Genomic DNA, 25658 nt, shown 5'->3' with positions numbered 1-25658 from the left:
CCTGGTGTCTGTTGTTGCTGCCTAGTGACTAGGGAGCCACCCTGCACAGGGACCAGCGGAGGGCAGAAATGGCAACTGGAGGTCCTCCTTATCATGTTCCTCCTGTAGCTAGTAGAAATCCTGCTTAGCTTCATTTCAAAGGACAGACCTACATATTCTTCTCTACAGAAAGGCACTCATCAGGGCTGAGGAACAGCTGGTGAGGTTCCTTTTGCGTCTCTTTCTCCAGGTTGTGAAAATTGCTAGAGCTGTGCACGTGTGGTTGGCAAACAAGTGGGAATAGTTGTACATTTTGCTCTACATTTCTCGCTCATTCAGAAATGCTCATCTTCTCCCCAAGGAGCCCAAATTCATCTTCTGCTGAATGTCGTCTTAAAAGTAAAGCTGGTCTTAGGCAGGCAACTACCTTTGTTGGGGAGGGTGGGTCCTGAGGGACATTTGTGCCAAATAATCTTGCTGTGCTGGCTTGCCATTGTGGCCAATGCTTCATTATTCCTTTGCAGCAAGCACAGCTGTCCTCTCCCTATCCCTTAGGAAATACAGCTTCTCTATCAGGAGGCATCCGAACAAAAATACAGTGCTATTCCTTGGCAGTTTGAGAATCATAGCCTGGGCTTGAGGTGCTTTAGAGATCTACAGGAGCCCCAAGAGCAATAAAGCTGAGGGCAAGTCCCCAAAACCTAAACCAGGCATGTTAAATATACACCCACATGTACCACTGTCTCATCCTGCTTCCACAGCAGACGTATCACTAATTGAATATTTATGCTTCTCTCTGTTGTATCTTATCTGGATTCAGCCTCAGAATCGTTTGCATAGCCAATTGATTGGAGGGGGCATGGTCATTTTCCATCCCTGCCCTTTAACTATTCTTAAGTTCAAACAGAATTGATGAACAAAATGCTGGGAAGCAAGAAGGTAGTATCAGAAGTACTGAGAAACATTTTTAGGGTCCACATATACCAGGCTCTTATAAAATGTGTGCAGAGAGCAAAGGAAGACATCCAGAAAATCAGGGCAAGAGGGGAGTGTTTCCAGGAGACTATTAACATGGTTCGGTTTCATCCTTGTGTATTTCAAGTCCCTTTTCCATACACAGAAAATCACCAGCTCTCCTTTTTCAGCAAAATTGCTAAGCAGAAAATACAGCTTTTACACTACAAGAAATGACTGTTCCATATGATGATGATGATTTTTTTTTTTTTTATGTGAGCGTCAACGTATGCTAAGAGCCACCAACACCAACAACGCAGTGGTTGTTTTGATCTTCAGGCATTTTCTTCCTTTTCTTTAGAATAGCTGTGTTTTATTGGAATTTGATGCTGAAATCCCCAGGCTCCCATTAGATGCGGCAACCATTGGTGGCCTTACCTGCTGCAGAGCTCTCTGGATGTCGATGCCCTGGCCCCAGGGAACAGCTGGGTTAGCCAGACAATCCCCGGCATTCCCCCGGCGAGATATATCAATTCTCTGCCTCCGCAGGCTCTGGAAAGCCTCAGCCATCACCTTCACCCCATCGTAGGTAAGTGCAGAGGTGTACTAGTGGGAGGAATGGAGATAGTTAGACATCAAAGAGAGCTGACAGGAAGGCAGGGTCGGGTGCTGTATTTGGGAATGTGTTTTGTGGTGATGAGAAATGTGCAGTGGGCCAGGTGCATGATATATGCAGGGAGACAGTGGTGGATCAGGGATGGTGTCCCTGTCCCTGCAGATGGGTGCAGCTGCTCGACCATGCTAGTCAATGCTGACCTCCTGAACTGTGAGTTCAGTATTGCCGGTTATGACTTTTGCAGAAAAGCCAGGATTCTAGATTTCTGTGTGTAATCTTGTAATTTTTAAAATGTTGGTTCAGTTGGAAAAACAATGCATAGATTACATATAACACATCTGCAGCCTGGATACAGTCCATGAAAAATCAGTTGGTTTATCTTGGCATTACGGTCATCAGCTGGAAGCCAAGAGGAACAATTAACTCTTTCATCTCTTGTAAAAGTAAAAGGAAAAAGAAAATGCAAGAAGGGTGAGCTCTTAACTTTTCCACATGTGGCTCACCTAAGTGGTAAATTTATATTCTGTAAACTTTCCCCTCGTTCTTACTCACAACAGCTATCAATTATACCCTTTCCTGACAAAAAGGGGACCAGGATGTGGATGAAAAAAAATCAGCAGAGTGATCCAGGAAAATATATCCTGGCTTTGGAACCTATGTCTGTTTTCTTCACTAATTTGTTCCTAACACTTATTATATCGCCTAGTACACTCCAAGTTCACAATAGAGAATGGAAGAACGAGTGAATGCATATTTTTCTATTTTTTAAATTTAATTATCTCACTTCTTTTTTAAAAAAATTAAATTACATTTGGTTATTTCTGTCATCTGTTCTGTCTTTTGGAAATTGGAGTGCAGTCATCACACATTAATTAATTAACTCCTATGTAGTTTTCTCATTGCTTTAAAGCATATTCACGATTTTATTTGCTTAAGCTCATACTGACATAAGTCTTCATTACTGAAGAATTAAATCAGTTTGAACAATAGTGGGGTAAGAAGTATCTCCGTTATATGGTTTGCCATTTATGAAAAGAAATTGAGTGACAAGAGAAAGTCTGTCAAAGATTCACTGTTTTTCCAGTTAAACAAACTTGGCCTCAGCATCCTTCTTAACACAGTGTCCCACATGGCCACTGTCAAGCTATTTGGTTTGACTTGGGGAAAAAAAATTATTTGCTATCCTTATTCCCAATATTTCTCAAATAGCAAACCAAATAGATTTTGGTGGCAGTATTTAGAGCTGCGTTGCTGGGAAGTGAGAAGCAGAGAGTCTGCATTATTACTGAGAGCGGACTCTCCCAGGTAGAGATCTGCTGGATATTCCTTAGTTAGGTTGCCCTGATTTTTAGCTGGGCACACGGCTGAGCAGAATAAGTGCCACCTCACTACACAAAGAAGCTCCATCTACAAAGAAATGAGCATCCCCCTGAACTGGGCAACACGGTGGCTCTGCCCAGAATAGAACCACTATTTTCCAGCTTCCCTTGTGGCCAACTGGGGGTAGTTTTCCAAGATACGATCAATGGCATTTGAGTGGAAGATCTGCGTGTGACTTCTAAAAAAAGTTCTTCATGAAGAAGTTGTGCATTGCATGGTTTTTTTTTTTTCTTCTTCCTACTGGGTAGAATGCTGAGGCAATGGCTATGGTTTAAGCAGTCCTCTTGTCCTATCAGGCAACAGCCGTAGGTGGAGGACAGCAGAGCAAGAAGGTAAAAGAAGCCCGGGTATTTGATGACTGTGGAGCCATTTAACAAGCTCAGGACTGCTGACTCCTAAGTTTTGTTCACATGAGAGATAAATAAAATGTCTCCCTCATTAAAACCATTGTCATTTTGGGTTGTCTGACCCCTGCACCTTGTACCTAATAATCTTTACAAATATATTTCCCTGAATTTGTTCCCTTTAGAAAACCGATTCCTTTCTAAAGACTAATGCAGCTCAGAAATCTGGGGCAGGCAAGGGGAACAGGCTGGCCCTTTGCTGCTGGCCGCCCATCCACTCACTTTGGGTCTCTTCCAGTCCACCCGAGTGTGGTCTCGAGCATCACTATTCTTCCACTGCTGCATGATCTTGGCTGGGATGGTGTCTGTGTAGTTCACCAGCTGGAAACCTGTCACGTTGGCGCCACTCTCCTTGAATTTGTTTAAGTCAATGTCCATGAAGCCCTGTGAGAGGGGGAGGAGGGAGAAGTCAGAACATGCTGCCTGGATAAATCAACTTAACCTGTTCCAGAACCACAGAATTTTCCATTCTGTTCCACCAGGTGAAACCTACTCAATGGAGAGACAGTTAGGTCTCCTTTCTTTTGAACTTGGCTATTACTTAGTTTGTACACAAAATTAGCATAGCTCAGGAGCCAGTATGCCTCGTTTGGAGTGCTGGCTCTGCTATGCATAAGCCAGTAGTTATACCACTATTAACTAAGTTACTTGACAGTTTTCTTGTCTGAATAATGGAGGTCCAGATGTTGGGGTAAACATGCAATGTAATGACACATGTCAAGTGCATGGTGAGGACCAAGTGATCAATAAATAGTGGCTGGGATTATTATGATGATACAGATATATAGCACAAGGTAGAAACCTCTAAGGAGGGAATAATCTCATCTACCATCCCAATACCCAATCATTTTGAGAGAAGAGAAATCTGAATTTCACTGGGGCAAGCTTCTATGAGTTACCCAAGGACACGAGCAAGTCTGTGGAAGAGGCCGAGTTCTGATCCCAGCCTTCATCCTCACCCTGTGCTCTTTTCCATAAAACAGAGTAAGTTTTCACCACTCCATGAGACCTGATCAATTCCAGCACCCATGAAGGATTGTTTATTATAATGAAACTTTCCACTCCATTTGGTGAAGTTTACTGAAACTCAACTAGGCTTCAACCTTAAAAAGAAATCTTACATTTGTTTAATATATTTAATAATATGCAGTACTTTCATATCTATGACCTCGTTTCAGTTTATCTCTTTTTAAGGTAAACATTATATGTCTATTTGCCAGATAAAGAAACTAAGGCAGAGTGGAAGAATCAACTTGCACAGAGTCATTTAGGGAGTTAGTAACAGAGAGAGCACCAGAACTAAGGGCCTCTGTTAGGCAATGGTTCACTCAATCATTTACTCACTTATTCACTGATTAATCATTTCAACAAACATTTTTGAAAAGTCAGTGCACTATTCTAATAGTGAATAAAGCAAGTTCCTTTCCTCATGGAGTTTATATTCTAGTGGGGAAGATAGACAATAAATGAACAAGTAAATATGCAGCATAGTGTAGTATAATCTGGGATAGTATACTCTGTGGTAGCAATGAGTCCCATGAAGAAGGATGAAGAGAGGTAAGAGGATGGGAAGGGGCAGTGTTATGCTTTGGAAGGAATGATGAGGATGAGCTTCCCTGAGGAGGTGGTCTTGGCTTAGGGACCTGAGTGAAGTGATGCCTGTGTCTGAGCTATGGGGATATTTGGAGAAGAGCATTCTGAGCAAAGGCCCAGAGATGAGAGGATGACTGGCATATTCAAGAAACAGTAAGGAGGCTGGTATGACTGTGACACAGTGAGTTTGAAGAGAAAGGGTGGAAAGGAGATCAAAGTGACAGCCCAAAGCTGGTCACATAGAGCCTTGTGTTAACTTGGGTTTCTTTTTAGGTATAATTGAGGGCCTGTCCAGCAGGAAGAAAAAAATGGAATGCACAGCTTCTTCATGAATAACTTTTTTCATAAGTCACATGCAGATCTTTCACTCATATGCCATTGATCGTATCTTGGAAAACTGCCCAAAGAATTTCAGCGGGATCATAAAGGCAATTCCCTTTCAGCTCCATGGCTTCCGGGAAACCCCCAAATTCCAATGAGTGAAATGCGAAAATGAGCAGGGGATCCATGGTCCGTGGGAAAGTTCGGAACTGGGAGCCAAGAAATTATAGCAGCAGACCAGCTCCCTCTTGGGATCCTAGGACACTGTCCATGTTTCTGAATTTCTCATTGGCTTTCTCTAATTTTTCTATCTGAAAGAATAGACTTCATGATTCAAAAACAACCCTCCCCCACCCCATGCCTCTAAAGTTCTGTGATTTTTTATTGTTTCTATTTTTGTAAACAAAGCAAGCTTAGTTGCACTCAGAGCCTTTGTCCTTGCTATTCTGTCTGCCTGGAAATGTGATTTCCCTGTCTGGCTGCTTTCCATCATTTGGATCTCGGCTAGACTGCTATCTCTCAGAGAGGTCTTTCCCTACTTCTTATCTAAAGAACCAGTTCTTGCCCTGTTGTAGACAATGTCAGCATCCTGTTCGCTGGATATTCTACTTTATATACTAACTGCAAACACCTGGTTATTCTGCCTACCTGCAGGGTAAGTTAGACATGTTGAGGAGTTAATATGCCCAGAAGCAGCTTCCAATCAATGACAGATAAAGAGTTAGTAGATAACGGCCCCAGAATCCTCTCCTCTGGGCGTCATGACCCTGAGGTGGGTTCTACACTGACATCTCGGGATTCCCTCCGGGACTGTGCTCCTTCAGTAGCCTGCAGCGTAGGCATCTTGTTGATGAAACTTTGTAGGTGGGCTTCCCTTCTCCACTTCCCTTCCCTGCTTTCCCACTGGTGATTTTAGGCTTGGCAACCAAGATGCCCATTGTACTTGAATCCTTGTCTCAGGGAACTGCTTCCGGAAGAACATAGTAGAGTTACCCTCAGCACCCTATCCAGTCTGCTCTTTCTCAGTGCCCTGTTAGAGTTTCTCCAGAGTTTTTATCACCATTTAAGATTATCTTGTTTACTCATGTGTTCCCATATCCGCTTTCCTCCTATTGAAATGTCAGTTTCATGAGAGCAGGAACCTTTTTTGTCTTGATCACTGATGTATCCTAGAACCTGCTCATAGAACAATGCTTGGCACAGAGTAGGTGCACAGTATATATTTGTTGAGTGAATAAATAAAAGCCAGAGACTTTCCTCAAGCAAGAAAGCCAATTATCCAGGAGAAATATGACCAGCAGGCACCAAATACCAATGGGTGATTTTAATTGGTTGAAAAGAGAAATTCAGGTTGAAAATACCTTTTGAGTTTAACATGTTCCACAGCCACAGTTTACAGAGTTTCACAGATGTAACTGATTTGCACAATGGTTCTAACAAGCTGTTAGTAAAGGTGAAATCAGAACTAGGTTCCTGTACCCAATATGCATTCCAAGACGTTACACCATTTAAGAGTGCACTCATCCCAGCACTGGTTAAAAGCTAGAGCACAGCTGAGAGATTTCTCATAGTTCTTAGAGACTTTAAAAAGAACATGTTCATAAAGTAACTTTGGGGAGATTGAAATAGAAAGTATCTCCTGCAGTCAAATTCTGTCTCTTGAAAATCTGTAACAAGGTCCTGGGCATTTCATACTGACTACTTCCATCTCAGACATAATGGAGGCCAAAGAAAATGGTAGAGTTTTCTCGACTGCTCAACATAAATGCCACTCAATCTTATCACCAGAATGTCATAAACAGGGTTAATGCAGCCACACCTTAGTTACTTATGATCAAACTAATAAGACTCTCCAACAGAACTCCCCTCCCCACCCATGAAAAAATGGACAAAGAATAATACAAGAAGCTCATAGCTCTGATGTTAAGTAAAAGAAACAAAATTAGGAAATAACTTGGGGTCATGAACTATATTCTCATCTAATAGCTGACATCTTCCCTCCTATGTAAGATTTCATGCTGGGAATAATAATCTTGCATCTCTACAATGTTTTTAATCACTAAGAAATGACTCTATTATAGTCACTAGACTAAATTTCTCCATAATTCAAGAAAATGAACTCTGGCAATGTACAAATGTGTTCTTGACTAAGAAGGGGAAATAAAGGTGTTAACTCTTTGCCCACTGGTTTATGGGAATATTCAATTCACTCATTCTGTTCCCCTGGGAACTCTCATTAAATAGGGTTTAATTAAATAATTTTCTAATTTTCTTTGCCATATTATTAAAAAACCTTAGAGGGTAATATTTGGTAATTATCACATTTTTCTTTATCTGCTTTATTTGTGCTATTAATTATATAGTACTATATAAAAATACTACATTGCTAATTATATTCTATTAAAAATTTTAACTATGAAGTTTGATTACTACTCTCTTTGAGCCATTTTGCCTATTTTACAACATGTTCCCAAATGCTAGGACCATTGCTCTATATACTGTGACTATTGACAAAAAAAATGAAATAAATCTACAGAGTACTTGTTTTTTCAGGTTAGTCAGTGTTTTTCCAGCTATTCAGCACAAGAATGCAGGTCTAAACCCACTCTCCTTCCACTGACCTCCCAGCACTGGCACCAGATGCTTGTCTTTGAGTGACTGTTTCTCATCTAAAGTGAAGCTTGGTGATCAGCGAGCTCCTAGGGCTATCAGGTCACTGTGTTCTTGTCTGCTTCTTCTGCACCTCTGTAGCACTTTACACTGTCCTATGTCTGACTAATAAAAAATTGGTGAGAAAGGATGCTGTGTTTACTGTCATTATTAAGTGCAAATAAATTGGCTGATAAACTATAAGCTCTCAGGAAGTGGTTCCGAGGGACGTATCAGAATACCTTGAGGCACTTTTGCAAAATAGCCATCCCCAAGAATTATCATTCAGTATCCCTAAAAAGGAAACTGGATATCTGTATTTTGGCAAAGCTCTAATGCTGTTGAATCAAAAATCAAGGTTCACTATATTAAAAATATAAGGTAATCATCAGAAGAATTCCAAATAATAGCATAACTAACAAACATTGAGAAGGGGATGCTGGGGGTGTATTATGAGCTGATTTGTCATCTTTCTAATGGGAAGTCAGATATGGAGTTAAAGTTGATAAAGCAAGAAAAAGAAACATAAATATATTATGTAGAAGTGTAAGGGAAACCATTAAATAACCAAATGTAGGAAAAGGTTTTAAAAGGTACTTCTATGAAGTATAGAATTGGAAAGAATGGGCATTTATCTTTTATTTTATACCCTTCTGTAATATCTGTTTTATCATGTGAATATATTATATTTTTAATACTATTAAAAAATAAAAATAGATCCTCAGATAGCTCTAATGTATCTTAGATATCATCCATTAGACACTGTAAAGTAGGGGAGGAAGTAGCAGTGGCAGGACAGGGGAGAGAAGTTGTTGCATTTATTAAAGCTTTGTTATGGTCTTTTAAGAGAGCCCTGCTTAATTTTTTATCTCCTGGCCTGAAATTAAAGCACACTGGTGCTGTTAAATGCTCTTCTGAAAACAGCTTCAGAAGCATTGCTTATGAGAATAACAAAAATGACAATAATGGCTAAAAATGCCCCCTTCATATGCATTATATAACTTTATTCAAACAACTTTGTAAGAGTTTGGAGGTTACTGCAATTTAAAAACAAAAGAGTAATGATCACTTGAGATGTATTTTAAACATTTTCCAAGCCCTATTCCTGAGTCAGGCATTCTGTTAAATGCTTTGTATACATAATCCTTTAATTCCTTAAACAATTCCAAGAGGTAAATGTGCACAGTAGACACCTAATAGTTATTTGCATAAATGAGTGAGTGAGTATCCATCCTAACTTTCTGTTAAGGAGCTACAGCTAAGAGACCTTTGGAAATTTCCATGAGATCACACAGCAAGCAAGAATTCAAACTGTGGTCTAACTATAAAATCTGTCTCTTCTTCCCAAATGTGTTCTACTGCCACACCAGTGGAGAAACATACGAGTTTAGCTTTTGGATAGTGTGTCCAGATTGTTCCAGATGAAGAGGGACAATGAACCTCTGACTGTGGCTGGCACAGTTAACAGTCAGAATATGTCTTACCCTGCCAGAGCAGGGGCCTTCAAATATAGCTTTCTGTCTTGAAGGAACATTTGTGGGACTGCACTAGGTTTCTCTCCTTGACACTAACCTCCTAAGGGTCTTTAGATGTTTCCAAAGCTTCTAATTTATCTGAAGCCTATTAGTGCCCCCCTATTCCACATCTATGCAAGGGGCCAGCAAACTTTTTATGTAAAGGGCTAGATTATAAGTATTTTAGGCTTTGCAAACCATATGGTTCTTGTCACAACTAGTCAGCTCTGTCATTGCAGCATGAAAGCAGCCATATATAGAAAATACTAATTTAATATTACTATTTAGTATGTAGTAATTTACTATTACTATTTAGTATAGTAATAGTAAATTTTTTTCTGGGCATGGAAATTTAATGTCATATAGTTCCACATACTATAAAATATAATTCTTTTGATTTTTTCCCCAAAATTTAAAAATGTAAAAAACCATTCTTAGCTCATGAGCCATATAAAATCAGGTGATAGCTGGATTTGACACAGGGACCATAGTTTGCTGACTTTTGACCTATACAGGAGCAAAGATTTTGGAGAGAAGACCAAACCCTTCATATTGTTCAGACAGGGAAACTGAGGCCCAAAGAGGGGAATAGTGGCTTAACGTTACATGGTTGGTGAGAGGATTAGTTGAGAACAGAATCTGTCTCCTCTCTATATCCACTGTAGGAGGTAACACAATGCTGAAAAGCCGTTTGAGTACAACGATTGGGAGTGAATGTGCTCAATTAAGTAAACTAGCTAATATAGTCACTCCATCTATCACATGCCAATTATAATTTTCAAAGGATTAGAATGAAAAGGCATGTCAAGTAATTATGATATCCTAAAGAGATGTTTAACACTACAACTATATTGGACATGCTTTCATCTTGCTGTGAAGATTTGGAGAATGCTTTAAGAATCTTAAAGAGGCTCTGGGCCATCATTATGACTATTAATTATCACGTGCAATTAGAAACAGAAGAACTGATTATGTGTGCCTACTGGTTACTTAACCTCTCTGAGGCTCAGTTCTCTGGTCTTCAAAATGCAGATATAGCACCTACATCATAGGACTGGCGTACAGTTTAAAAGAATTAATAAAACTAAGCACTTAGAATCATGTCTGGCACATAGTAAGCACTTAATGAATGTTAGCTATTATTATGATCATCATATTCACCATTATCATTATCATCAGGTCAAAAGAGGTTAGGTGTTAGAACTGCTTCAAATACAGGGACTGGGTCAGGCAAGAAGACTGAGAGAACATGAAGCAGGTGTATAGGAACATAGCTTTCGAAGGATGAAAAGCTTTATCTTCAAAGCTAGATTTCCTTTGCTCTGGGATTCTTTCAAGGGGTCACATACAAGCTGTTCAGCCCTCATCATCCTGCCTGTGCTGACACCATACCAGTCAGAAGGAAGAAGGAGCATCTAACATCGTTCAAGGAAACGGGCAAGTAAGGTTTATTAAACAAATCCTGGGATACTGGAAAGAGCACTTCCTCCACCCCATCCCCTTGAGATCCACAGGAGGTAAGATGAGAGAAAAATCAAAGAAGTTGTACTTTATACTCTGGATGGCACAGGTTGAACATGCCAAGTTTCCCCAAATTGTCAGATAAAATCTTAGATGACAGCTCCATAGGGAGAGTAGTTACAGGAAACTGTGGTTTAAAAAGTCTTGTTGTATTAGAAGTATTTTTTTTTTTAAAAAGGGGGAATTATCAGCCTAAAAAATTATAGAAGACCAAGAAAGTAAGTGAAGGATGCATCTGAGTCCCAGAAGAGTTGTCATGGGGAAGAGATGGATGATTTGTTCTCTGAGGCTCTGGAAGGCAGGCCAGAGCCAATGAAAGGGCAGATGTCATAGAAGGCAGACTTTGGCTAAAACAATAATTACAAGTACCTAACATGTATCAAACTAGTAGAAACTGTGCTAAGTGCTTTATTTGTGTTATCTTATTTAACCCTCACAGCAATCCTGTAAAGTGGGTACTATTATCATTCCCATTCACAAATTAAAAATTAAAAAAAAATGAGGCTTAAATTAAGGGAGTAGTTCCTGCTCAGTACAGTATAGCTAGTGAAGGACAGAAACCATAGTCCAACAAATAACAAGACTCTAGGACTTGTTTTCTAACCACTGTGCATGAAGCCTCCCAACCACTAGTGAGGCCAATCTATTCATTTATGTCCTGTCCTGCAATGAAGCACTCAGAGCAGTACACATCTTTATACTAAGAAAGAAATATCAGGCTTCCATGAGATCAGGGCATTTCCCTTAGCTCTTTTAACATGTGCTGGTATTTGAAATGTGAACCACACAGCACTTAATTCCTATCTCTTCTAGGCCTCTCCTAGCTTTCTCTTTGAGTGTGCAGGGGCCCTTCTCATCTTCCCTGTGAGACTGTGAGCTCCTGGAGGGCAGGGACGTTGGCGCCCACAGCATCCACACAGAGTACCTGGATGAGGGTGCACGCTCAATACATGTGGAGGAATGAAGGAACTGAAAGATTTTGTTCACCATTTTCATGATTGTTTTTTATAAGCTTCAATCCTATCACCTCTCAGCCTTAGCTTTTGTCTTGTAGATCAAAGAGGTCTTCTTACTGACTTTTTTGTGTAGTCTATGGTGAACTAGGTCATAAATAAGAAGTGTCAGGAAAAGAGTTTTAGGGAGAACCACATAAATGCTGTCCTGTCTTTGAATCTCATGAGTTGTTTGTCCTTGGGCAATGATCTCAACCTGTAGAGCCATTAGTTGACTTATTTGCAAAATAAGAGCTTTGGCTACATCAGTGATCTTATAAGCTATGTTCCCGGTTGCAGGCATTTTAGAAGTTACGATATTAGGTTAGGGAAAGGGCAGAAAGATGGGGTCCTAGATCCCCACTGTCTCTCTTCCACCATAGTAGCTCTGCTTTTTGTCTGTTTTATACATGAGAGTTCTCCCCCAAGATTCCATTTGAAAATAGAGCTTCACACTAAAAAGTTTGGAAACTTCTGAGCCACTTGATTTCTCTATTAAGGGCTCTTCCAGCTTTGATCTACAATTCTGTGATCACACAGGTATGTGCGCATGAATATGGATATGTGTGAATTTGTGGAATACTCCTGGGCTGAAGACTTAATTGTGTCCTCAAATACCCATGTCTCTGCATAAAAGTCTTCACATTTTCCTATTTTAGCCACTTTAACCAACCAAACCTTTAAGGTGTCCTCTCCCTATATAATCTCTGGTAATACAGAGGGTAGTCTGTTTCCCTCTAATTAAATAAGGTATTGTAGCCGTGCTTAAATCAGTGAAAACACCATAAATATTGGGGAGAAAAAAGTATTTGTGTTGACTTATCCAATTACATTTGGAACCAGGGAGGCACACTTGGATATCTACAAACACACCGACAGACATACCTCATGCAAGTATCCACTATTGACAAAGCGTTGTAAATGTCAGTCAGGGCCTCACAGACTAATTTCTCTCAGTCCTGGGATTTAGGATAAAATGCTGGCACTTTGTGGCAGAAGGTCAGGGACTCCAGGTTGGGCTATTGATTGCAAGGCTGCATGGGTGTACTACCTGGCCTGGGAATATTTGGTCTTCCAGAGAGTCCCTTCATCTTTATTCTGCCCTAACTGTTGTAGTCAGGAATGACACCTGGCAAAGCCATTTCAGAGCAAGAGCAAATTTCCTGGTATGAGGTGGGCACTTATGGCTACAGTTCCCAGTAGACTTAAAACCAATCGCATCTTCCCTTTACATGACAAAACCTTCCTATCCAGAAAAGGCCAAGCAAATACTCATAGCATGCCCATCTTTTGACGAAAAGCCAGTTTACACCTTCACAGGCCTCCCATATAGTAGGTGCCCATTGAATGTCTGATAAAAAGAAGAATGAAAGTCCAAACATGATAAATATGAAAGCTACTGGGAACCAGGTAAGAAAGATTCCAGTTAATCATTTATTTGTCCATTTACTCATTCACTCATGAGTGCTTAATACTGTCAGACCCATGCTAGACACAGGAATGCAGCAGAGAAGAAGACAGGTCTGGTCCTTGTTTTCAAGTTACCTAAGGTCTAGTGAGAAAGGCCAATATTACACAAGTGATTATAGAGCAAAACCAGTGGACCCAAACTTGATCTTGGAGCTCAGGGAAGGCCTTGCAGTGAAAGCAATGAAGCCTGAAAAAAAAAGTGCCTTTGGTTGGGTGAAGAGGGCTGGGAACACTCTAAGCAGAAAGTTTGCATGTATTGAGGTTCCGAGTCAGAGCCACAGAGGGTTACTGCCCTCTGTCACAGAAACTGCCTGTGCATGTCAGCCTGGATTCAAATCTCAGCTCCACCACCTCCTAGCTGTGCCACCTCAGGAGGGCCACTCAACCTTTTGGTGCCTCAGTATCCTTTGCTGCAACATAAGGATTATTATGGTATTTCTCATAGTTGTTGTGAGGATTAACTATGTTTTATGTCAGATTCTTAGAGAACCGTGCTTGGCACATAGTAAATATTTACCTAAAATCCTGTGTCTCCTGGACCTCCATTTCTCTCCCACTGTACTTTCTGTCTTAAAAAGAGGGATAGGTAAGGAAACAAGGACTGAACTGTCTTAGTTACATAGCTCACCAACCATCTGCCAAAATTAGTGTTAAGGGGTCTCTCTTGCTTCAAGGCTGCTGGTGACAATGAGTTTCCGTGCTCTGTCAAAGCAATCATAGCCACTGTCTTGCATATCTGAAATGGCCCAAAGGATGCTGACCCAGCATGACAAAGGCCATTCCAAATCAGCCGAGGTGTGCATGGTTTGCAAGATCAAAAGATACCAACACCAAGTGCTTGAGATTAATAGACCAGCCTCTTCCTTAAGCTTCAGGGAGCCAATGTGGCTTTGAGAGATATTTTTTGATAACTCTGAACTGAAGAGAATCTGGAAAACTAGAACCCTAAATCACACAGCCAGGAAGATTGTTTTGATGAATTTTTTCCTTTTGAAAACATTATGCCAACTGTAGAACAAATTGAGATCTTCCAGAAAAATATGATTTGCACAAATGGTAATGAATAAGTGACAGAGTTAGGATGAGACCCTGGGCTTCTGCTGCACTCTGTGTTCTAAAACGTTGCATACATTAACTTGTTTTATCTTTAGTTTATGAGATCCACATTAATATTCCCACTCATAGGTGAGACAGCTGAGGTACAGAGAGAAGTGACTTGCAACGGACAAACGGCTAGTAAGTAGCCGAGCCAGATTTCAAATCCAGGCAGTTTAAGGAAGAAAGGAGTTTACTTCTTGGCCTTGCTCAAGTATAATACCAGTCCTAAGAACTGCAAAGGTTTCCCCAATTTGGGCAGTGTGGCCCAATGGAGAATGAGCCTAATCTTTGGAATGGGAAAGGTTTTAAGTTTGAATTCCAGTTTTAGTCAAATGACCTTACAAAAGGTTTTTAAACAACTTGAACTTCATTTTTCTCCTCATAAAATGGGACCAGAATCTTACTTTTCTTGGAGGGATATGGAAAATCTTGGGGATCTCTGGGGTGAATTCTCTCAGAGGATGGGGATGAGTACAAAGAGTGACCTAGACTGGGATGCTTGGATCACCTTTGGCATCTGGGGTTTGTCTTTCTATCCACCCACTCTCCTTTTCCTTCCAAAGGCTCTGGGCAGTGTCAGCTCTGGTGATCACAAAGTGTCTGTTACAGAAGAGTGAGGTGAGAGCAGAGCAGGAGAGGGAAGGCTGTGTGGGAGGAAGAAGAGGAAACTGGAATAAGCTTCATCAGCAAAGAGAGTCCTTGAGAGGGGCACAGTGGGGAGGAGGGAGCACTTCTGAGCTCCCTCTCTGTCTCTGGCTCTGTCCCTGCCCCACCCCCCAACACGGAGGCATATGAGCACACTGAAAATCCAGTTGGGGGAAAAGAAGCAACAAAGAAGGAGCAAGCGATTGCTCCAAATCCTACCCCAGCTTTGCTGTTTAACTTCTGGGTGACTTCAGACAGATCAACTCCTTTCTCTCATTCTTGAGTGTCCATTTCATAAAATGAGGGGCAGAGTGAGATGAGTTTCATAGGTACCCTTCAGCTCTCACTCCACTGGATTCTTCAAACAAGGGTGAGGGCACACTCTTTACATGACTGCTGGCCTTGTGGATGCAGCCTCACGAGCCTTCCTAGACACTCCACAGCTCAGGCGGCCTCCCTGGCCTCTGATCACCACACTGTGACAGGGCAGGTGGCCATCGATGGGGCTTGGATACTTTCACAGGCTGTGATTTTTCTCTGGCATTCTTTTGAGAATGTTATTTTACATGTTCTAATCTAGCTGGAAGACAAGGTCAGGTTGCTTCTGGGACAAAGTTCAGCCTCATGCTTCTTAGTCCTTGCATGAGACCAGTGCAGTATCAGGCACACGGACAGGCCTTGTCCATGTTTGGTGGCTGTCTGGATGGCTGTAAGAACCACATCCTGAGAGAAGGCACTGGGGGAACAGGAGGGTGTCCAGACTGAAGGCACAAACACCAAAGAGTAAGCAAGGTAGCTGTTTTCAAATACTCAAAGGTTGCTTTGTGGGAAGGCAGCAGACAAGTTTTGCAAGAGTCAGAGGGCATGTAGAGTCAGAAGTGATGAGAGGGTGACACAGGGTGAACAGCACACAGACCATGCCCTGTTCCAGGAAGAGTGCAGAAACTGAGCCCTTTGAGAAGGAAAAGGGCTGCCTCAGAGGTAGGACTTTTCCATCACTGGGTATTATTCAAGCATGAGCCAGATGGCTGAGTTTCTGTTGGGGACGTTGTAGAGGAGATTCTGGCTCTCTACATGAAGTGGGTTAGAAGCCCTCTTAGGCTTGTCTTTAACTACTTATTTGCATATTCAAAACTAAATTCATATTCCCACTCCCTCTACTTCTTTTAGCATAGGTCTAAGAGATTTTGCCTTTAAGTACATTTGATATGTAGGTGCAGACATTATTTTCTAAGAATTTGTTTTATTTACTAATTCATTCATTCGTTGACTTTTTAAAGCACACCTGTTATGTGCAACTCACTTTGCCAGGCACTGGGAATTCAACAGAGAAAAAGTCACACACAATCCTTCCTCTAGGACCTTGTAGATAAACAGTGAGGAAGACATTAAATAATAGAGAATCAGTTATCTAATCTCAAGTATAGTAAGTGAAAAAATATCTGGGGCTAAAACAGGTAGATGTAAACAGGTAGATAAAACAGGTAGATGTGATTTCGTCTGCAAGAGCATTGAGGGATCTCACTTAATTCTCATAAAACTTTACGGGGATGTACATAATATCATTCTCTTTTTTAGAGATAAGGCAACAAAACCTCAGAAAAGGTAGATAAATTGATTAATGTTACATAGCTAATAAGTATAAAAGTCAGAATTCAAACCCAGAACTGGCTCCAAAGCCACCCTTCCAAACTGCTATACCACCTGCCTAACCAGAAGCTGCAGAAACTAAACATGACTGTGAGGTATGGAGCCAACAGGAAGAGAGGCACTGAAGAAAGTGGATGAGCTCAGCTTTGCAGAAGGAGTCGACAGATTTATCACCACAGGGGAGCAAGGAGACTAAAGAACAGCTTCTGCTCAGGGCTGATCCAGCAGAGGAGCAGCAGCATGGGGCTGGGGGCTTGGACTAGCTGCCAAATAGACCAAAACTTCCAATCTAACATTCTACAGGAGTTAATCTGCAAGCACATGGCAGAAATGGTCAACTGTCCAGATTCCCAAGTACCCTGATAAGACCTGGAACGGGCTAACTCCATCATCTCTTCCTCAGCTTCTGCCACACTAGAAATCATCATTTTAATAAAATTCCATCAATGTAGTTGTAGTTCTTATCTTTGTGACTCACCAGAAGCAAATCTTAGACCAAATGAATGTTTCTCAAAACAGAGGACCTGCGGACCTCTGTAGTGTGTCTGTAGAGCCGGTTTGGAAAACGGGCATTAACAAGCAAATGCTTCAGTGCCACTGCGATTGCCAGTATGAGTACCTCAATCATGGAGTAAATAGTGGGCTGGATGTCCAACGGGAATTTGAGAGTCTGGATTGGAATGTCAAGTCTATTGCTGCTACTACAGGCAAGATTTAAACTCAAACTGTCTCGTCCAGTACAACCCCCTCTCTTTTCTGGCTCTTTCCCCAACTCTCCCTGCTCAGCACTCACATAACACAGTAGTAAGAACACACATTTTGGGATTCCATGGCCCTTGAGGAGAAGTGCAGCTCCATCACTTTATATGTTTTGTGACTGTGGAACAGTCAACCTTTCTGAAGCTCTGTTTCTTCATTCGAGGATAACATCAACCTCAAAGGCTATTAGGAAGGTTTAATTGACATGCATTTAAGTGTTTATCATAGTGTCTGGAATGTAGCAATCAGTCAATTGTGGAAGTTATTGCCATTGTTATTATTGTTGTAATTTATTAGGGATTTAAGGAATCATTCAGTGACTCAAGTGTCTCGGCCTCAGGTTAGCCTGATCATCTTATTCCTATGCCCAACTCACTTGGTTTTTGTCATATTCCTGACAGCCAAACTCCATTAATTAGGTTCCTGTCTTCCTCCTCTGCAGCTCAGTCATGTAATGTCTCTGAGTCTCAGTTCCCACATCTGTAAAATGGGGGTGATGAATTCCACCTTGTTTACTTCATAGGAGTATTATGACATCCAAAACCCGGCAGTATGATTCATACAGAAATACCACATAAACTATAATATGGTGTAAAAATGAGAGAGATCGATGATATTATTACTGTTATTACTCCTCTAGAAGGCATGATATGGTTCACACTGGTCAATGTTGTCCAACAAATTCAGTATTTTTCAGACAGGAGTCTGCTGAACCCTGTATAAATTCTCACAATCTTCTAGTTCTCTATGAGACTTTAAAATATGTGCTTTTATTCCAGTGAAATTCTAAATACCAATATAACAATCTGATCATTTACTCCATGGTTTAGGTACTCACATTGGCAATCGCAGTGGCATTGAAGCACTCGCTTGTTAGAGCCGCATTTTCCAAACTGGCTCTACAGACACACTATAGAGGTCCACAGGTCCTCCAGGTCCTCTGCTTTGAGAAACACTCATTTGGTCTAAGATTTGCTTCTGGTGAGTCACAAAGATAAGAACTACAACTCTGGAGAGCTCTGGCTGCCAGATGTCTGCATTCCCCACAGTCTCAGAGCAGGGAGTGAATGCACAGTCAGTGCAAGGGTTTGGAGGAGCACTGGCAGCCAGGCTCAGCACTTGCGGGTTCCAGGACCCAGGCACGTCTGTGAGACAGAGTGGCATAGCTTTCCAATTTCTGCATGGTTCAAGTTCATCTTATGACCACACCAATGCTATGGAAATAAACATACATATCTCTTCTATAAAATATGGATATATATGCAAGCATATATATGCATATGTACATACACACCATATGTGAATATGTACAGATGGGTGGATTTAATATGTGAAGTAAGAATTTTCCATTTGTGCAGAACACTTTTAACTTTTTAAAGCATGGTGGCATTTGGCAACATATTTGGTCTCCCCAGTGACACTATGAGTAGGTAGAGTGGGAGTTACTGTTCTCAATTGACAGATGGGGAAACTGAGGGTTGGAGAGTTGTCCAAGAATACAGAGCCAGCTAAGAGTGGCTCCTGGACAAAAAACAGGTGTTTTTTTTTTGTTTTGTTTTTGTTTTTGACTCCTCGCCTATGAGTTCTCTTCTCTGACCTACAATCCCCTTCCCTCTTCTCTTCCGGCAGCCCTTCAAAGGTGGCTATTTGAACCCCAAAATCATTCCTCCGAAGTGATCTGCTAAAAGAATACTGCTGGCTACTTTGAAGCTCATGCATTCTGACAGGGACAGAAAGAACTGCAAAATAAAAGTATAGCTCCCTCCTTTTGTTAAACCTTTCGAAGCCTTCCTTGGTCTCTAACTCTATAATTACACCGTAATCACAAACATTCCGAAGGAGTGGGTCAGTTCTATGCAGCAGTAGACTAATTATGTGGCAGAAATTCTAAAAATTATCATCTTATAAATTGCACTATTCCTCTGAAAGGGTAAGAAAACACACCACATACTTGACTATGTTTCAAACTGAATTAATTAGTAATTTGAAGCCTAATTATCAACTAATCTATTGGAACATGTAAGTCTTTTTTCATTTGGATGGTATATGCAATTTGCATCCTATTAGCTGGCAGTTGTACGGATTTGAGAGCTCATTAGGTCAGAAGAAGAAAAATGCATATCAGAAGGATATAACAACCCAAGAGACTGACTTGGTGATGCTGTGACTGAAGGGTTACTGGGCAACAGATGGAGGCTGGCAATGTAATTACCTGGGGTCTTTCAGTGACTCTAAGGCCACTGTATGCAATTTCTGTCTCACCCCAGAGAGGTAATTATGCGTATCCCCACCCTTGTTCTGTGTATTCTTGTTCTATGTTTGTTCTGTGTATTGTTAAGCAGCAGGGTGCCTACAAAGTCTCACTGAGAGGTGCTCTGGAGTTGTAGAAAAGGCCTGAATACTGTCTGCTACCCTTGGTGACAGGCCTAGCTCTGGTGCTGCCTCACCATGAGACCTTGGCCAAGTCACAGCCCTTTGCTGGTTGTTTCCCTAGAAACAAGTGAGGTTTAAGTGGAGATGACTTCCTGAGTCCACTCTAGCACTGAGGATCTGGGAGTCAAGGGATGTCATGGGCTTTCCTCACTCCAAAGTCAAAAGTTCCATCTTTGCAAATGGTCTTTGGAGGGTGAGATTCTCGGTTCCCCAAAAGTGTCTGGAGAGCCACCCTCATTTAAAATGCAAATACCTCTGAGAAAAGTAATACATTTAGCCATTCACAGCTGGGCCTAAATTAACCTACCACCCTAAGCCCTTCTTATTTCACGTCCTGACTCTGAAATATTGCCAATACAAGTTAGTTGAAGAAGGGGAAAGAAGAGTAAGGTGGGGATCTATCTAAGGCTGGATGCCAGGTCAGAAAGAGGGACAGAATTTATGGATTAGGCAGGATGCTTTAGTCACATTTTTAGATTCATGCACCCTGTGCCTTATTTCTACTAATGGCCTTTACTCCAGAAATGAGTAGCAAATATTAATTTTTGTTCAAATAATATTGCTTATAGAGATAATCAACACAAAACAACATGGTTAAAACTGAAGCCAGTTATATGTTCAGTTAAATAAGTTAAAACCTGAAAATTTGTTATAGATAAAAAGTTAGAAACCACTTCTTAATGGAAACATGGAAAATTGCAAAGACAGACTAGGATAATAAACTGTAGAAATAGTTATCATTAAGAGAAACTTGCCATCATTCAAACTGTCACATGGAAAAATTTGTTACTGATTAAAATTTGATGGGTGATGCGGCCACTTTGGAAAATAATTTTGGAGTTCCTCAAAATGTTAAACACAGAATTGTCATATCACCCAGTAATTCTATGCCTAGGTATATATTAAAGTGAAAAACTGGTGCACTGATGTTTTATAGCAGCATTATTCATTATAGCCCAAAAGTGAAAACAACCCAAATGTGCATGAACTGAAGAATGGATAAAGAAAATGTGGTATATGCACATAATGAAATATTGTTTGACAATAAAAAGGAATCAAGTACTGATACATGCTGCAACATGGGTGAACCTTAAAAATGTTATGCTAAGTGAAAGAAGCCAATTACAAATAACCACTTATTGTATGATTTCACATATATGACATGCTCCAAATAGGCAAATACATAGGGATAGAAAGTAAATTAATGGTTGCCTAGGGCTGGAGGAGCTTGGGGGATAATAAGGAGTCATTGCTGAGAGGTAAGGGATTTCTCCTAGGGGTGATGAAGAATTTTAAAATAAGATTGTGGTGATGGTTTCATAACTTTGTGAATATATTGAAAACCTTTTAATTGTACACTTTAAATGGATGAATTGTGTGCTTTATAAAATATATCTCAATAAAGCCTTTAAAAATGGGGTTAAACACCAAATGAAATTACATTTGGCTTTGGACAGAAAAGCTAGAAGAATTAAACTTCATGATAAAAAAGTAGAGGTGTAAAACATGACCCAGAAAAAATAGACTTCACAGAAATAGTGGTTACAAAAGAAAACTCATAATGGTACATGCTAGTAGGTAAAATTTAATATATACAAAAAATGATTTGATGAGTTGTTTTCTTTGTAATATAAAAAACAGTAGCACTTGATACAATGATCTGTAGTACGTTAAAACAAATATATATATATATATATTTTAAACAGACTTATCTATGCCATGTAGAAAAGTGAATATAAACTAAGTGGACATAATATTGTTCATGCTGGGAAGTTGTTTCTGGTTAAAATTTTGTCAATACTAGTGTAATTATGATGCAAATTTATTTATAAGCAGTAAAACTATCACTGGGGTCAAAATAGAGGGCCCAAAACAGTAGGATCAAGACATCTTGTATTAATTCAAAGATGTGGTGATTTTGTCCCTATTGCCAAGGGGCAGAGCCAATTAAAGCTGGAATTGTGAAGATGATAAAGCCTTGCCCACCAGTATGCTCTCTTCTGAGGAAGGTTAGAGGTTCATGAACAGTGTGTTGTGGTTTGATGAGTGGGATGTGGAGAAGATAAAAATTTATTATTGCCAAGACTCATTACAGCCCTGAATTGCCCCTTCCACCTACTCAGTTCACATCAGCAAGAGGCAAGGTAGGTCCCCAAACCTGGAGAAGCCTTGAGTTGAGAGCCTGCAGTGCTCTACTCACCAGATTTGCAAGGATGTAGTGGTAGCCGATGCCGTTCTTCTCCAGCTTTATAATCTACAAAACATAATAGGTGGAGACTCATTAATCGTACTAACAATTAAAGCCACAACAGCAACAGTAATAATGGCAACTGATATTGAGTACTTACAATGTGCCCTATCCTAAGCACTCGAAATACAATATCCCAACCACTCCAAGGATGGTGGCATTGTTAACATCCTTGTTTTACAAATAAGGAATAGGCATGGAGTGTCTATTATATAAACTCTGTAAGTTGTAATCTTACAGCTCTTGAGTGGCAGATAGCAGAATTTGAAATCAGTTTTGTCTGATTCCAAGGGTAGAGTGCTGTTACTGTAACCCCAAGGACCCATCTGAAACGCTCACTGCATTCTTTCTTTCATAAACCTTCTTTGTATGTGAAGATTCTTCTTTAGGTGGGAATCTTATGTTGCATGAAATCTGTCATGATGATATTTGCTGATTGGAAGGACAGATGAGTTAATAGGTGGATGGTGGATGAACAGTCAGATGGGTAGGTGGATGACTTCACCTTCAATTCCTTGCATGAACCATATGTAGATGCTCTTCTTTCTTTTTCTGAATTTTGTGCCTTCCTCCCCGAATCAGTTGGGTACTCAGACATTAATGGATTGCCCAAGTTAGAAGCTGGAAGGGAAGGTTAGGATCATCTGGTCCAACCTCTCACTGTACAGATAGGAAGTCAAGATCCAAAGAGGGAAAGTGGTTTGCCCAGATCCGATAGTAGCCTGGTGGCAGCATCAGGACAGGGACCTGACTCCTGTGAACTTTTCCATTTGATGTTTGATAATGGTTAATCATTAAGAACTAGTGCCCATGAATACCCTTTTATCCCAAAATGCAGACTATCCCTAATTATCACAGGTAGAAAAAATATTTGTGGAAAGAACTGTCCAGAAGTTTGCTTGGGCAGGAAACACACCTAATAATGAATGGTTAAGACTACAGACCTTGGTTTTAGATCTAGCTCAACCTGCAAATTAACTTAATCTAATTCCCTATTTTTTTTTAATCATCAAATTGGGGTTAGTGTACTCTTCTTGGTGTCTCTCCCCCTGTACTGTTGCAAGGAGACATATAACAAATGATAAGCACTTGGGCTTCTCTAACTGAATAAATTTTCAAGGTTATTAAAATCCACATTCAGACATCTACTTAACTGGATGTATGTGCATAGTGACTCACATTTTTTTTATGTGGGGAATAATTAAATGCAAGCACACACAATGAATTCTTTGAAACAGTGGTTAGATTGTGAAATTCCAGACCAAGGAGCTCAAATATTGTTGGGATGATAGTTTTATTCATAATTCTTCATTACTTCATTCTTTCATCTTCTTGTCAAATGGTTTGCTGCCTTTTCCACAATGAGATACCTTTATCAAAAACCTATTCAGCTTCTAAGAAACACAAAACAGCAAATACATGATATTTTAAAACCAACCACATTCAGGCAATGGAGAAATATCATCCCCACAAGATGAAAGTACAAATTGAAACATAGGAAACAGCTGATAACTGATGACTTTTTTGACTTATAAAAACTGGCAATTTCATGTGATCCAACCTGATATCAACCTTCCCATCTATCTACTCCCCAACCTACACATTGACCTTCCCTCCTCTAATAACTTCCTTTCACAAATATGTATTAAGTGCTTGCTATGGGTGAAGCACTGTTGGCAACACAGTGGAAAGGTGAAAGAAGCATAGTGCTTGCCCTCTTGGAGATTACACTTTACTGAGAGGAGATCCATAATAAATACATGAACAGATAAATACATACAGGGTAACAAACTGAGAAAGGTGTTGTAAATGTAAGAAGCAATTTCACAAGGGGTCCATCACCTCACTGACCCCCATTACTTCAAAGCACATTCCCAATGCATTGCCTTCATTCACAATACTTGTGTCTGAATGGCCTCTCCCATTCTCTCTGATTGTTCGTATCCTTAATGGCTGAGCTCCAATCTCAACGCCTCTGTAAAACCCTCTATGATTAATGAATTAATCCATTCAACAAATATTTATTGAACATAAATTATATGCCAAGCACTATGCTATGTGCTGGGGAAAGAGCATTGAGCAAGTGAGGCAAGGTCTCCGTGCCCTCACTGAGTTGGAGTTGACATTTTAGTAGGGTGCCAGATGGTCAACATATAAATAGATAATGAACAAGATTTCAGCAGGTACAAGCACCATGAAGACAATAACATAGGGGGATGTGATGGATGGCCTCAACAGGTCCTGGTCTACTCTCACTTCTAACTCATATTGTGCTTAATGACTGTATTATATGCTTTGGCATCATATATTGATAAAGTGTTATAGTCTAATAACCCTGTTCTTTGCTCATAAACCTTCACTGACTCCCCACTGTTTACAGAATAAACCCTAAACTCTTTCTAATGGTTTCCGAGGATATTCTTGATTATGTGTTTATCTTTCTGCCATCCTCTCCAGTGGACTCTCAGCATCCATCACTCAGCCTGCAAAACGGCACTATGAAACCTAGCCCTCACATGCCCTCTGGGCCTCCTAACACGCCCTTTCATCCATCTTAAAGGCTCTTATCCAGCCAATGGCTACCTATAGAAATCCAGATTTATCTTACATTTAAGAACTTTCATAGAGGCTTCATTGATTCCTTATTCTTTTAATTCACTAAAAAGAATGTATTGAATACTTTATTTGGTGCCAAGCACTATCCAAGGCATTGTGGACTCAGCAGGGAAGAAAATAAAACAAAAATCCCTGGCATCGCCGAGCTTAGATTTTAGTTGGGAGGCTGGAGACAGACACAGGCAATTAATTCCCTATTTGGAATTTTGAGTCACTGTTTTTTTTTTTTTTTTCCCCTCAGATTAGGTGAAAAATTTCATGTTAGACTGCATGCAGTTACTTAACGTAACTGTATCCCAGGTATGTTCCCAGTTACTGAATGTGAGATAGTCCAGGATGATGCTAAGTGTGAGATTGTAAGTCAGAGATGTAAGTTGTAGGCTCGTTACTGTCATTCATTAGTTGTCTGAGCCTAAGGCAAATAACTTAATCAATCTGACCGTCAGTCATTCTGTCTATAAAATGTGAGCATAAGCAATGAATCAAGTGATCTGTAAAATCCTTTCAACTCTTTGGTCTTACTTTTCAAAATAGATGAATGAAATAATTTTAAAAAATGTTAATAAGCTACAATCTAAAATACCCATACAAACAGGCCACTTCTTTACAAAATGCAAGTTTACCCTTTGACAGAGGAATTAATTGTAGATAGCAGAAGCAGAAAAGTTGCATGTTTAAGAAGTTGGGCTCTGTGGCCAGACCAAGAAAGGTTTGACTTCCTGCTTTTATTATAAGCTAGCTGTGAGATCTTGGGCAAGTATAATCTCTCTTTTCTTCATCTATAAAATAGGGGAATTGATAAAAGCTGTTTTACAT

At 40.3% G+C, this 25658-nt stretch overlaps 1 protein-coding gene across 6 annotated transcripts in view; it reads right to left on the bottom strand.

Annotated features, from left to right (window-relative positions):
• The window catches only part of GRIA1 (glutamate receptor, ionotropic, AMPA 1), a 329069-nt gene that overhangs the window by 133068 nt on the left and 170343 nt on the right, over positions 1 to 25658 (bottom strand). For all 6 annotated transcript variants that reach the window (XM_011981230.1, XM_011981231.1, XM_011981236.1 and 3 more), the window contains 3 exons: positions 22179 to 22232; positions 3556 to 3717; positions 1372 to 1539 (listed from right to left, as the gene is read on the bottom strand). In XM_011981230.1, coding sequence (XP_011836620.1) covers positions 1372 to 1539; positions 3556 to 3717; positions 22179 to 22232 — 384 coding nt within the window. The remainder of the gene's footprint in view (positions 1 to 1371; positions 1540 to 3555; positions 3718 to 22178; positions 22233 to 25658) is intronic.

The sequence above is a fragment of the Mandrillus leucophaeus genome, unplaced genomic scaffold (assembly GCF_000951045.1).
Source record: "Mandrillus leucophaeus isolate KB7577 unplaced genomic scaffold, Mleu.le_1.0 Scaffold222, whole genome shotgun sequence".
NCBI lineage: Eukaryota > Metazoa > Chordata > Mammalia > Primates > Cercopithecidae > Mandrillus > Mandrillus leucophaeus.
The sequence above is the reverse complement of the archived record's forward strand: the minus strand, read 5'-3'. Positions and strand labels throughout refer to the sequence as shown.